The 12,988-nt window shown below is 37.2% G+C and overlaps 1 protein-coding gene across 4 annotated transcripts in view; it reads right to left on the bottom strand.

Annotated features, from left to right (window-relative positions):
- Positions 1–12,988, bottom strand: part of LOC134796706 (transmembrane protein 151B-like) — an 82,836-nt gene that overhangs the window by 13,459 nt on the left and 56,389 nt on the right. For 2 of the 4 annotated variants that reach the window (XM_063768879.1, XM_063768880.1), the window contains exons 2-3: positions 5,296–5,444; positions 4,727–4,945 (exon numbers count right to left, since the gene is read on the bottom strand). In XM_063768879.1, the coding sequence (XP_063624949.1) occupies positions 4,727–4,945; positions 5,296–5,444 (368 nt within the window). The remainder of the gene's footprint in view (positions 1–4,726; positions 4,946–5,295; positions 5,445–12,988) is intronic. The other 2 variants (XM_063768881.1, XM_063768882.1) reach the window with 1 other exon arrangement.

Raw genomic sequence — 12,988 nt, 5'->3', positions numbered from 1 at the left:
TTTCTTCGAGTGCTTATTTTGAGTCCCGTGCAAGCAAAAGATTCTATAACTTGCTACGCTCGTAAATCTATTATAGAATCTTGAGCGTAGTTAGGGACTCAAAAGCGCACGAGATGTAAATAACTTTGATCTCGTGTTCTACTGTGTGATGAAGAAGGATTACCTAAATTTTTCAGGTTCAGGATGTCTAATATTTACGTTCTCACTTCTGAAGTGAAAATTTGTGTGTACAAGTGTGTTTAAACTCAAATAATTTATACACTTTAAGTGCATAGTATATTTCTTTCCTTTTTTTTGAGTATCGTATAATTTTAATTGTAAAGATTTTTCGATAAATAAAAAAGTGATTTCGAATAAAAACATAACTAAGTTTAAGCGTGTCATTTAGGAGCCCACGTGTGGTATTTTTGTTTCATCCGTGTGGCTCTGTTTTTTTGTTATTTATTATATCTACATAATCTACTATCTAAAATAATTTGTACACTTATAGTGCAACGTATATTTCTTTACTATTTTTCTTGTGTCATTTAGGAGCGCATGCGGGGTAGTTACTTCTTTACTCGAGTATCGTATTATTTCAATTGTTAAGAATTTTTAAGATATAAAAATGTGAAAAACTGATTTATTTTAATTCATTTTCAATGTACCCGAAGGTCGTGAGAGGCACGCGATCTGTGATTTTTTTTGTGAAAATTCCGTTTTCTAAGTTTTATTGGTCCCTCAGATATCAGACAAGAAATTGTTTACTTGTCTTGAGTGAGATAGTTTTCTGTTATTCTGCCGTAGTTAATACGTGAAAACTAATCTGGTTCATATAAGTAAATGAGACGTTATCTTAATCTTGTATGATGTGTTCTTCAATTTCTTCATGTAGGTAACGATAATAGTTATTTGTTTTACAAGGCGGCAAATTTGTTGTTTAACCGCTCGTGCTAATCTTGATACCCGAGCAACCACGAGCGTAGCGAGTGGTCCAAAAATGGAATCTTGAGCGTTGCGAGGGTTTCAAAGCACGAGGGTTAAACAAAATTTGCCCCCGAGTGAAACACAAAATTTTTCACCACACCAACCCGAAGCAAATATTCAATGTAAAATATCAAACAAAATCAAACCAAATCAAATTTAAATGAATATTATAAATATTTATCATTTAAAAGTCCATTCTACCAGCAAACATAAGAAAACAACTCAAAATTTGCATTTGATTACTTTGCCTCACATGTGAATTACTGATAGCAAAGTGCAACTTTGCTATCCGTTTTTGAAGTGCAAAGTAAGTCTTTCCGAGCTGGTGTGGTGAAAAAATACTTAATCTTATTCCATTGTACATTTACTTAACTATCACTGCATTCTGAGTGGATATTTTACTGTTCAGTTATCATTTTACTGTCATAATGGGTATTATAAAACTTCAGCAATAATGGTGATTGCTTTACGAGAAAGTAGATTGTTTTGCTGACAAGCTCGTTAAATAGCAGTAGCTTTCGAGAAATGGCTAGGGTGGGTTTTTTATGCGGTAAACCAAGGCTAGCTGGAAGGTGAAACCTAGGACGTATTAAAGAATCGAGGCATAAATAACCCCCACACTGCGGGCAGATCCAGCAAGGCCACTGGCAATCATTACGAGATCTTTATCAGAATGCGGGCCCCAATAGGCCGGTCGTTATCAAGATACTGGTACGTCTGCAATATGGTAATTTCAGTTAGAAATGGTTTCGTGACATTGCGACGCAAACATTACCGCAGTCTTGAGTACCTTTAATGGCTCCTCTACACGATGGGCCAGCGCCGGCCACTCCAAGGGACGCAGCGGTAGAATGAGATAGCAATATTACTTGCTCCCTCTAACGCATAAATGCCTTCCCTTGGAGTGGCCGGCGCTGGCCCATTGTGTAGAGGAGCCATAACAACTTGTACTAATGGTTTTGTAACGTTAAGATCAGTAGACGTAGACTTTAGTAATACCTATAAAAGAAAATAACTGACTCAGTTAACGGTATTAAAGTTCTTTTTATGATCGGACTTCTCAACACATTACTGGGACTGTAAAATAAAGGTTTCAAGTCTTAGGTATTTTCTGCACGATCCGTATTCGAAACATACGTTACCATGTTACATTTTCCACTAGCCAGCAGAGATTTTCGCCGGGATTTCCTGCACACAGCGGGCGGTATATTACTTGCTACATACCTATACCGTTGCTTATCATGAATAGTGGCATAAAACAAAATGAAATGCCGTTCAATTTTAAATCTTACCAGTAAAAGATAGAATATTAAATGCAATAGCATTTCATTTTGAGTTGTGCCACTATTCATGATAAGCGTCGATACGGCTACCACCAGTTTTGACATTGACATAACGCTCACGTTTACGTAACTTACTTTCTATGCATCTCGCTCGTACTCGCATATGCGAGCAATAGTGGAAGCGAGATGTACAGAAAGTAAATTACGTAGACGTGAGCGTTATGTCAATGTTAAAACTGATGGTAGAGGCTCTACTCGTAAAACTTAACTTACAGTCAATATAATACTACTTAATGAATATTTTTAATAAAGTTTCATATTTTGTATTTACTTTTTCCAAGTCAATAATAAATTGTCTAAAGAACAAAAAGAAGGCCTGCTCTGTGTATGCTCATTTTACATTTTTTTTATTTGAAGTTTTCTAAACTAGTAGTTCGCCCCGAACTGAGAACTCGCGGTTTGCCAAAAATTATATAGAGCGATTGACTTTGTTGCACCAACTTACTCGTATAGTTCGACATAAAATAGTAGAAAGCATCATCAGCAGTTCCACTTCATCAAATGTGATATTTTTTAATGTAAATTCTTGATTTTCTGATGAAAATAAACAAATCTCTATACGCATGCCTTTAAGATTTGAGGAGTTCCCTCGATTCCCCATGGATACCATCATCAGACCTCGAGCGTGACAAACATGTGGCTTAAAAACTTAACTTGCTTAGCAAACATAACGAAGAGGACAAATCGCCAAACGTGAACTATGTGTCGTTGAAGAGTTCCGTTCTGATCATCATCAGCAGTTCCACTTCATCAAATGCGACAGTTTTTAATGAAAATGCTTGATTTTCTGATGAAAATACAAAAATCTCTATACACATGCCTTTAAGATTTGAGGAGTTCCCTCGATTCCTCGTGGATCTCATCATCAGAACTCGAGCTTGACAAAAATGTGGCTTAAAAACTTAACTTGCTTAACAAACATAACGAAGAGGACAAATCGCCAAACGTGAACTATGCTTCGTTGAAGAGTTCCTTTCTGATCATCATCAGCAGTTCCACTTCATCATAATTGTCACTTTTTTGAATGTATATGCTTGATTTGTTGATAAAACACATAATCACATAAATCACTATATGTATGCCTTTAAGATTTGAGGAGTTCCCTCGATTTCTCATGGATCCCATCATCAGAACTGGGTTTTGACAAAAATGGGACCAATCTGTATGCATATACATACAATCAAAAAAATATTTTTCAAAATCGGTCCAGTAATGACGGAGATCTCCTCCTTTTGAGATTTGGAAGTCGGTTAATAAATGAGGGCGCCACTTTCTACGTAGCTGTCACATTTTTGACGTAAAATGCTCTTCCGTCAGTAGAAAAAAGCGGCTAAAAATGTAGGCGCGAAGGGCTATCGTCCCATAGAAAATTTGAATATCGCGCCTTGTTCTACTGACAAACTGGTTTGACCGACTATAGTATGGAAATTTTAGAGTTCCATTTTATTTAATTTCTACTATTTTATGTCCCACTATAGGCGGCAATGAATCTAAAATCGCGTGGATATATTACAAGGAGGAGCCCTTAACTGATACTGTATCTGTGGTAAGCCGCAATATTTCCTGTCAAATGTCAAATACCTATATTATGTTTATTTTTATCTTGCTAATTATTTCAAAATGGTAAATTTAAAAACGATATTATAAAAGTGCAAGCCGAGCACTTTCATTTGATACCAAACTCGACCATACTTTCTTGCAAAAAGATGACCAGAATAGCAAGACCCCTCACAAATAGCTTTTTAGCCTTCTAAGCTCTTCTAGCTCAATAACCCCTTGATCGAGCCTGCTCATAATTTAATGACTAAAATATAATGCCCTCAACTATACGTTTACCCAATTTCATTTAAATTAGAACAAATTTACTTAAGTTCTTGAGTATCAAACTATCCTCTGATAGTTCAGCTTAAAAACATCGAAATGCCGGGACGTGCCCCTAGCCAGCCGCGTGTCCCAAGTCGAATGTAAGAACTTCGTTCGCTTCGCTCGCTCGTTCGATAAATACTGGCATGAAGGAGACATTCGTGACAACGTGCACCTCTCAATTTAATTAAAATGGGCAAAAGGACCTACTCTTTTCAGTCACAAAATAACCCTGTAGGTAAACTGTTGTAATTTTTATGACTGTCTGGGGCACTAATTGAGTCGTCAATGGCAGGTCGTAATGTGATATCTACTATATTATATCCACTTCAATTAAAATGGATTTATGGCAGCTACTTCACAATCAGTTGACGTGTTGAAAGTCTATGTCAACTTTTCATGACCCCATATATGGCTCTTATCTGATGTATTTGCAAGTTTAACCCATTTGTTTCTTCACATATCATATGTTTCTTTCCATATGTTTATATCATGTTTATTATCAGAATTTTTACGCAATATTCTTGCAAATACAAATAGTCGGCTACACTTACCAAACTCTCGGCGTTGCGGTTCTCATTGCGTGCACCCTGGCGCTCACCGCCGCGGTGTCCACCCGCCGGGCGAGCTGGATCCTGGCTGTGCTGTGGTAGCATTCCACCAGGTACACCAGGTATAGAAGCAGGACGAACGCAATGGGTATGTAGGCGTAGCCGACATCGCAAGGAGATTCACGTACCACCCGTTTTATCGGGAATCTGCGGGAAAAGAAACTGATTTGGAGATTAATCCGTGCTTGGTAAGTCAAACTCTGCGCCAAAATATTTCCTCATAGTGTTTCAGTTGATCGCTAAGCAATATCAGAAGCGGTCAGCGGTAATGTTGGAAATATAGAAAAGAGGAAAAGCAAACTTAGACTTAAAAGCACCCAAAAATAACACGGCTTCTTTTTCTATCTCATTATGACATATTTTTTTACTAAAGACTGTGGTTACCATCAAATATACAAGTCGATTTTGGAAAAGTGGGAGGAGGCTAGAAGGCCGAGGTTGTCGTCAATTATCAGGGTCGTCAACTTCCTGCCTTGGCTCTATATAATGAAGTATTTATTATTTTTAGTTACGTGTGCAAATCGATGAGTTCCTTGTCGATCTTGGCGGTGTTACACCAGGCCACGGAGCCGAGACAGCCGGCGATCATGAGGGTGAGCATGAAGCACTTCCAGTTGCCTTCGCGCCGCAGGACCCCGCCCAAGCTCTGCTGACGCGGACGCTGCGAAAGAGAAACTCTGTTCAGTTGATGCTGACTCAAAATATTAACAAACTGAGAGAGTAAGAAAAATTCCGTTTTTATTTTCAAATTTTTAAATTTGTGAGTGCATATTATAAATGTAACATTCTCTTTTAATCCGCAACCCGTTGTTAACTATTACGGCACGATTATCCACAATATTTATGAGCATTTGGTATGTTTTATTAATATAATATAACATTACACAATATAAAAATAAGTAGGTAGACTACATAGCATAAACCAAATGACTGGTAGTAATAACTAAAATAAATGTCATTATACTAAGAAAAAGTGACCAAGGCCTCCAGTGCCCCAGGCTGGAATCGAACCAGCGTCCTCTGTTATCGCGGCAGGTGTCTGTGCCATTCGGCCACCGGGCCACAGCGGCATAAGTATAGGTCGAAAATATCGGTCGAATATTTTCTGAAAATAAGTTAATTTGTTCTAATACTTCTAATAGACTTGTAGTAACTACCCAATCAATCCCATACATTTTTCCTTAAGGCTTTAATAAATATTTTAGAAGGCGAATTAACTCAGCGAGGAATAAGTATGTGGTCCATAAGAAAAAGCTAAAAATCGGCCCACTCTATTTACATACCTTGATCCAATAAAGTGCGCCCTCCGCTTACGAGCTAGGTAATATTTATGGCTGAACATATTTATAGGGAAGAATTTAATTTAAGACGTACCGGCTTAAAAAAAATCGTGACAATTAAGAGTATAATTATGGCAGTCCTCGCTTTTTCATAATTATTATAAATGGCGAAATTTGCATCGTAACATTGACAAGAAAAATGACATCAATCAATTTCGAATTTTCAAGTCGCCATTTTGTGCTACATTTTCATTTAACGGTGTTTGATTAATTGAGTTTTTAGGCAATTTCGGAGCAGGGATACCTACAATGTTGTTTCATTTTAAACAATATACTTACATCTCTTATTATAATGCTTTTTGCCTTACCTACATATAAAAAACGTAAAATTTTAAGCTAATAAATATTATAAAAGTTTAACGATTCGCTTCCTTTAATCCAAAATTTGTTCCTTTGTTTTTAAAAGTTACTTAGGTTAAATCTCGAGAAAGTTCTACAGGAAAATTAGTTAAAAAGGATGGCAAAAGTTATCATAACTCCCCTAGACCGAGTTTCGTTTAGAGCTTGTTGATAGACTTTTAAAGGCTCAGTTTTAAAAGAAAGTTACTTTTAAAATCAAATAACAAGAATTACGGAATAATATTAGTTTCTGAAGTTCACATATTACCCCATAAAACTAAGGAATTGATATTCCTGTTCTTGCCTTATAAAAAATACTATTATTGTAGCATGTAAAACAAAAATGTCGTTCGGCTGCCTATTTTTTGAAGTGAAAACTTCTTTAGCGGCGCTGAGCACTTTTTGAGGTGGGGAAAAAATGATAAACTCGAGACAGCGTAAGGCGTAACGCGTAAGGCGTCTTTCCTCTCTTTCTACCGCACGGCGAAAATGTATGCCTGAGCCTGCTGTTTCATGTAGGCGGCGCAGGGCGCTTGCGTGACGTTATGTTATGTGTGACGGACAATGTTATTCACTAAAGAACTTTAGTCATAACGTATCATAATCAGGTCAATTATTTAAAACTGGACTTTTATATTAAGCAATAAAGCTCAATGTTCTAATCTTGTACGGGCTGAAATACGAGGATCTCAAAGTTACATTCTAACTTTATATCACTCCAATATAATTCAATAAAGCTACATCTTGATGAAATCGCTAATAAAAGTGAACTCTAGTACTGGTGAATAAAACTATATCATGACCAAATATATTTAGATGCGAGGTCTGCAAGGTAACTTTACAATTTCTATTCGAATTTTAAACAATTAACGCTACAAATTTAAGCTCACTGGCCAGCAATTTCGGAACTAAAGTTTTTCAATAGAAAGGAGGATGGGTCAATTATACATAGTGCTGCAGACATTTTGGACTAGTCATTTAGTTTTCACTTCTGTCGGCACTCCCGGAGTGCAACCCGTTGTTTTTTTTATTCAAGTAAAAAGATCATAACTTCATTAGTACCCATCATATTGAGACATCCCCCAATCCTCCTTTCAGTACAATCAAGGTAGTCATGATCCTACGATAGCACAATTCTACAATTACCAGCACTTAGCTGAGTCAGTCAAGTTTAATATAACATTAATGGCACATTTTGCGCCAAACGCGTTTTATATTTATTTAAGGTCATTAGGAAATGAAGAACAAATTAACATTTTATTGCGTAGATGATTACACGCAACGCTTACAGTAACAAAACCCATTCCCATTCTGGTTTTTGAATAACAATATCGAGGTAAATTCGATGTATCTCTTTGTACATTTTGTCTGTATTTGAAAACCGACGAAGTTTGCCGAGGCGTACCTAAAACTTTAATATTAGTAAGTACCTACTGAAAGTCGCTCTATTACATTATTACTTAAATACTAAAATGTACATAATTATACTTATAAGCATAGACTTTTATTAAAAATATGTGACCACGTTATTTGCAGACGCAGACACCAAGTATTAAATGGGGTACTTTACCTTACATATCTAAATATCGCCCGGCAGCGATTTGTAAATTTTAAAACGAGTTACGATTAGAATCGTTCGTTCGTTATAATCAGAAGTCGAACAAATCATCGCAAAACCATCAAAATCATTTATATCTCAAAATAGGACAAGATTTATTAAACTCATATTATGTACACAGTATCTTTATGAAATTTTCAGATTATACTCAAAAACTGCAGTTCAAAATTGTTAAAAAAAATTCACAGATTTCGTGCCTCACACGACTATCGAGCACATTGGAAATGAATCTACGGAATTCGAAAAAATATTGTCGCTGAGCGAAGAGAAAGTCTGGATAAGGAAAAAGTTACAAAATAAAACCACAACGTTGAATGATAATTATTTTATTCTTAGACTAACACAAGTATCCTGGACATAACGCATGTGAACAAACAAATTGCAAAATTTCCACACGCGTATCGAAGTTTGAATAATTGTCGCCGTGGCGCATAAGTATAGGTACATATTTCATTTTTCGATTAATAAGCAGGATATATTAATGTTCAAAGTACAAGAAAATTATTACACGGCAAATCCGTAGTCAACTCGAGAAGTGGTAGCCACATCGCCGTTATCGTCACTCGAGTCTTGATCGGCAGCGGCCCATTTGCTGCAAGATATGAAATTTTCTTGACAGCACTTTGACGCGACGAGAGATGACCATAACAGCGTTTGTCTATGTTGCACCAAACCTGAGTTCCAATAGGTACTACCAGGGTTCAGCATCAGCTATCTTGGGTAATGCTCTACCATGTGATCATCATGACGACGGGTGTCCAAAACAGCGCGTGCCTATGTTGCACCAAACCTGAGTTCCACTAGGTACAAGCAGGGTTCAGCATCAGCTCTATCTTGGGTACTACTCTCCTAAGTGCTCATCAAGACGAGTCGGATGACCAAATCAGCGTGTGCCTATGTTGCAACAAACCTGAGTTCCTTTAGGTACAGCCAGGGTTCAGCATCAGCTCTATCTTGGGTACTACTCTCCTAAGTGCTCATCGAGACGAGTCCGATGACCAAAACAGCGTGTGCTTATGTTGTATTAAACCCGAGCTCCACTAGGTACTGCCAGGGTTCAGCATCAGCTATCTGCTAGCAGCCGCCAGCAACATGCTGAGGTGAGACCATTTCGTGGCCTTTTTCTTTTTTATGTTTCTCTGTATAAGTTTTTATTTTGTGTTTGTGCTCACGAATAAAATTATCTCTCCCTCTCCCTCTCCCTTAGAGTTAGACCAAGAAAAATCTGCAGCGATTTTGAAAGCCCACGCATTGCAAGTGTTATTCTGCCGTCATAATCCCGATAATTCACAACAAACACCGATAACGAACTCTTCGAAACATGAAGTCATAAATGTCATGTGAAAAACTGACTTTTTGACTATTTTAAGGTTAGGCTACAGGGCAAACTCTTAACCCAATCGTCTTTGTTTTAGGCTCAAATTGTAGCTGACTAAATTGTCCAGAGCCGTTTTTCTCAAATTTTTGATATAATTCTTCGTTTCCAAATTGTCGAGCACCAAAATCAAAAATTCGGAAAGAATTGAATTTTATTTTCACTATTTCGACCATAACTTTTTATGTTTTTGACTTTCTCGAATAATTATTTTTGCACCTTACAGCTCTCGTGAGTATGCGTCTTTTGAGCCTATTTTTGAATATCATATCTTCACAACTTTCCGAGATATAAGGGGATCGCACTTTTTCGTGAAAGCGGACCCTATACTGGAGCGAACGAAAAGACATTTCCAATGTCAAAATTGTATCGTGTTCCATACCATATTTATTTTTGCGATAAATTGTCCGAACTCTGGTTATAATTATAACTAGCGACCCTCTCCGGCTTCGCACGGGTTACACAAAACCTTAACAAATTATACACCTAAACCTTCCTAAAGAATCACTCTATTGACAGGTGAAATCCTCATGAAAATCCGTTCAGTAGTTTTCGAGTTTATCGATATTACATACACACAAACAGACAGACGCAGCGGGGGACTTTGTTTTATAAGGTGTAGTGATAATGGACAGTACTAAGCCCTACCCTGGCTAAATTCAATTAGCCCTTTGTTAATCTCTCGACAAGACGTTGATAAATAGAATCTTACACCTAACAGAGTGGATACGAGAACCTCCATGACTCAAATACCGTTAATTTTAGCTCAGTCATAATGGCGGTCACCTCGGGTAAATGGTGTTCCAACCCGCTGCTTGTATTTAGGATCGTGTCGGAAAACGGGGTCCAGGGATGACCCGCTGTGATATATTGCACCATTAATGTTTCAGGGCAATATTTCGGTATCGGGTTGTCCTCGTTTATAGACGCTTAGTTTTGATTAATGTCGCGAAACGGCTTGCTAATGTTCAGTGGATTTATAACTTATTTAAACATTCTGTATTCTATGTTCCGCAAGTTGAGCGACTTTGGGTAAAATCATGTAAGAAGGTTATTTAGATGTAGGTAGATTCAATTATGAACGGGCTTTTTATATTTATACGTAAGCAAATGATATTATGATAACGTGGTGGTACTGGTGCTTGACGCGGTCCCAGTACATGTCATCTTGAAACTTAAGTCATTATCAATAGAGGTGACAGCAGGGTGTCATCTATTTGGGCATTAGCATGTCGAGCACTAGTACCACCACCTTAGTAGGTCCTGTTGATTGGCATAAAACTTTTGTGTTTCAAAATATAATTTAATAAATAAAAAATAAAAATCTTAAGTAGTCATTCTAATTCAACTTATTAAAAAAATACGGTCATGATATTGCAGATTCATAGCACAACAACAATGCAAGTATCAAAATAATATCCATTCTGCAATCGCTTATATCAATGAATTTATCTTTATTTACAAGATTATACAATATTGAAACAAGGAACATTGTACAGCAGAGACAAAAGCAACAGCAAACAATTCGGCGTATCTAAACTCAATCTGATCCTTATTGCAACAGCATACGCGAGCAGAATGAAGCCGCCAACTGAACAGAGGGCCTACCACAAACCACGTTCGAAGTGTTGCCTCTCTGTTGCACCTGTAAATTCGCACGTAAGTGTGACAGGGAGGCAACAAGTCGAACGTGGTTCGCGGTAGGCCCTCAGAATTCGACGACGCTTGGCGGCAATACCGGCAAATTGAATTGTTTTGCCAATTCACTGAATGGATTACATTCTGCGTATAATGTTATTCGAGTTTCCGCTACGATAATGTGTATTCTGATATGGTCGAATTGAGTTACCTACTAATGTTATTTGGAGCGAATTGATTAATTTAGAATTTAATACAGTTTACATTAAGTTCGTAATTGAATGAGAATGGGCTTTCTCAATATTTTAGTGAAACATGAAAACATTTTCACTTTTTCAGTTAAGAACTTTAGTACCAAAAGCAAACTAGGGACGTATTAGAAGCTCTTATTAATGCGACACAAGGAGGTAACATTTGTCATGGGGTCCGAAAGCTAACTTTGAATAGAAAATCTTTTATCTCAGTCTTTTCGATATAGCAAGAGTAACTGCTTTCACCGATAGCCAAGATAGATGGCTGCAAATTTTTATACCTACTTACTTAGGTTTTTTTTATGAGGGGAAATGCTTTACGCATACCACCGGGCGCGGGGACGGGCCGGGATGGTTATGTGGGACTCCCTGTTGTGGGCTAATGAGACCCCAGGTTTACCCACTAAAACCCCTCTGTTATATGGCCGCCTCGCTGCTATATGGCGAGGTCCCAGCAACGCCGAAGTACTCTTCCGCAACCTCGCCAACCTACTTACTTAGCCTAACCTAATCTTTTAGGTGTAATTCAAACATTTAGAATATTAAATGAAGCACAGACGTATAAAAAAACATACAGCCGTAACTTGTTTAAAGAAAAGCCCCCGTGGCTGAATGTGACATGTTTAAAGCGGGTAGTAACAGGGGGTGACAACCTGCTGTTTATGAAGATAAAAGGAAAATCCATTCGATGTGGTCGTTCCCATTATATGGAGCTTGTAACAACGACGCAATTTCGTATTAATTAACAATATGACTGCAATCTTGGTCCTTGCTTCCCTAATAAAATTGATATAAGCTTAATAAAAACTGATTCTTTTGAAAGGTCAATAAGTTTCATTGCCAATACTTATTTTCCTTTCCACAAAGTACATACTTACTAGGCTTACATGCGTTCCTTATTCGATTAGGTAGTCCATTACAATATTATTTTTCGTAAAACCTACTTACGGCTGCCCAACTAAAAAGAAATACTTAGTTACGATTGTTCTCCGCAAACTACTTAAGAACTTACTACGCCAAACATTTTCCAATAGTTGGAAGTTGTCAATGCCGAAGTAAAATTTCCCAGAAACAGTTCCAAATTTATTACAAACGTTAAAATTGAAGTGCGCTGGGAACTTGTAGCTATGCAGTTTGCAATTAGTTGAAGAACTTTTACGGAATTTCTCACGGTGTTTCAGATCATATAGTGATTTGATCAAAAAATATGTAGGCGTCTACTAGTCGTGGCCCGGGAATTTATCTGTGTAGTAGTTCTCAATATTTTGGAAGTCTATTTTCTTTGTGAAGGTCTGTATTATTTGTAGTATATGTGTTTCAAATTTCAGAGTCTGTGCATTGTCTGTATCTAAGTAACGAAACTGATTTTTATAGGTACTGCCGAATCTACTTAATCTGCCCTGCCAAATTGCCTAGTTGTCAGTAGACCAGTCTCAAAATATGAAGGCTAGTGATTAGTGTATTAAATACTCCTACTCATAAGTTTTTAGTAGCCGTGTAGCGAGAAAAAAGAAAAATTATAAATTTAGATAGAATGGAATAGATATGGATTGTTTGTACTTTGTAAGAGGGAATTACTTTTAATGATAACTTTGATAAAAAAATAAAGATGGAGTCTTTTGGTGCTTCACGTTTGTGAACGGG

Source organism: Cydia splendana, chromosome 14 (assembly GCF_910591565.1).
Source record: "Cydia splendana chromosome 14, ilCydSple1.2, whole genome shotgun sequence".
Classification (NCBI taxonomy): Eukaryota; Metazoa; Arthropoda; class Insecta; order Lepidoptera; family Tortricidae; genus Cydia; species Cydia splendana.
This window is presented reverse-complemented; position numbering and strand designations above follow the sequence as displayed.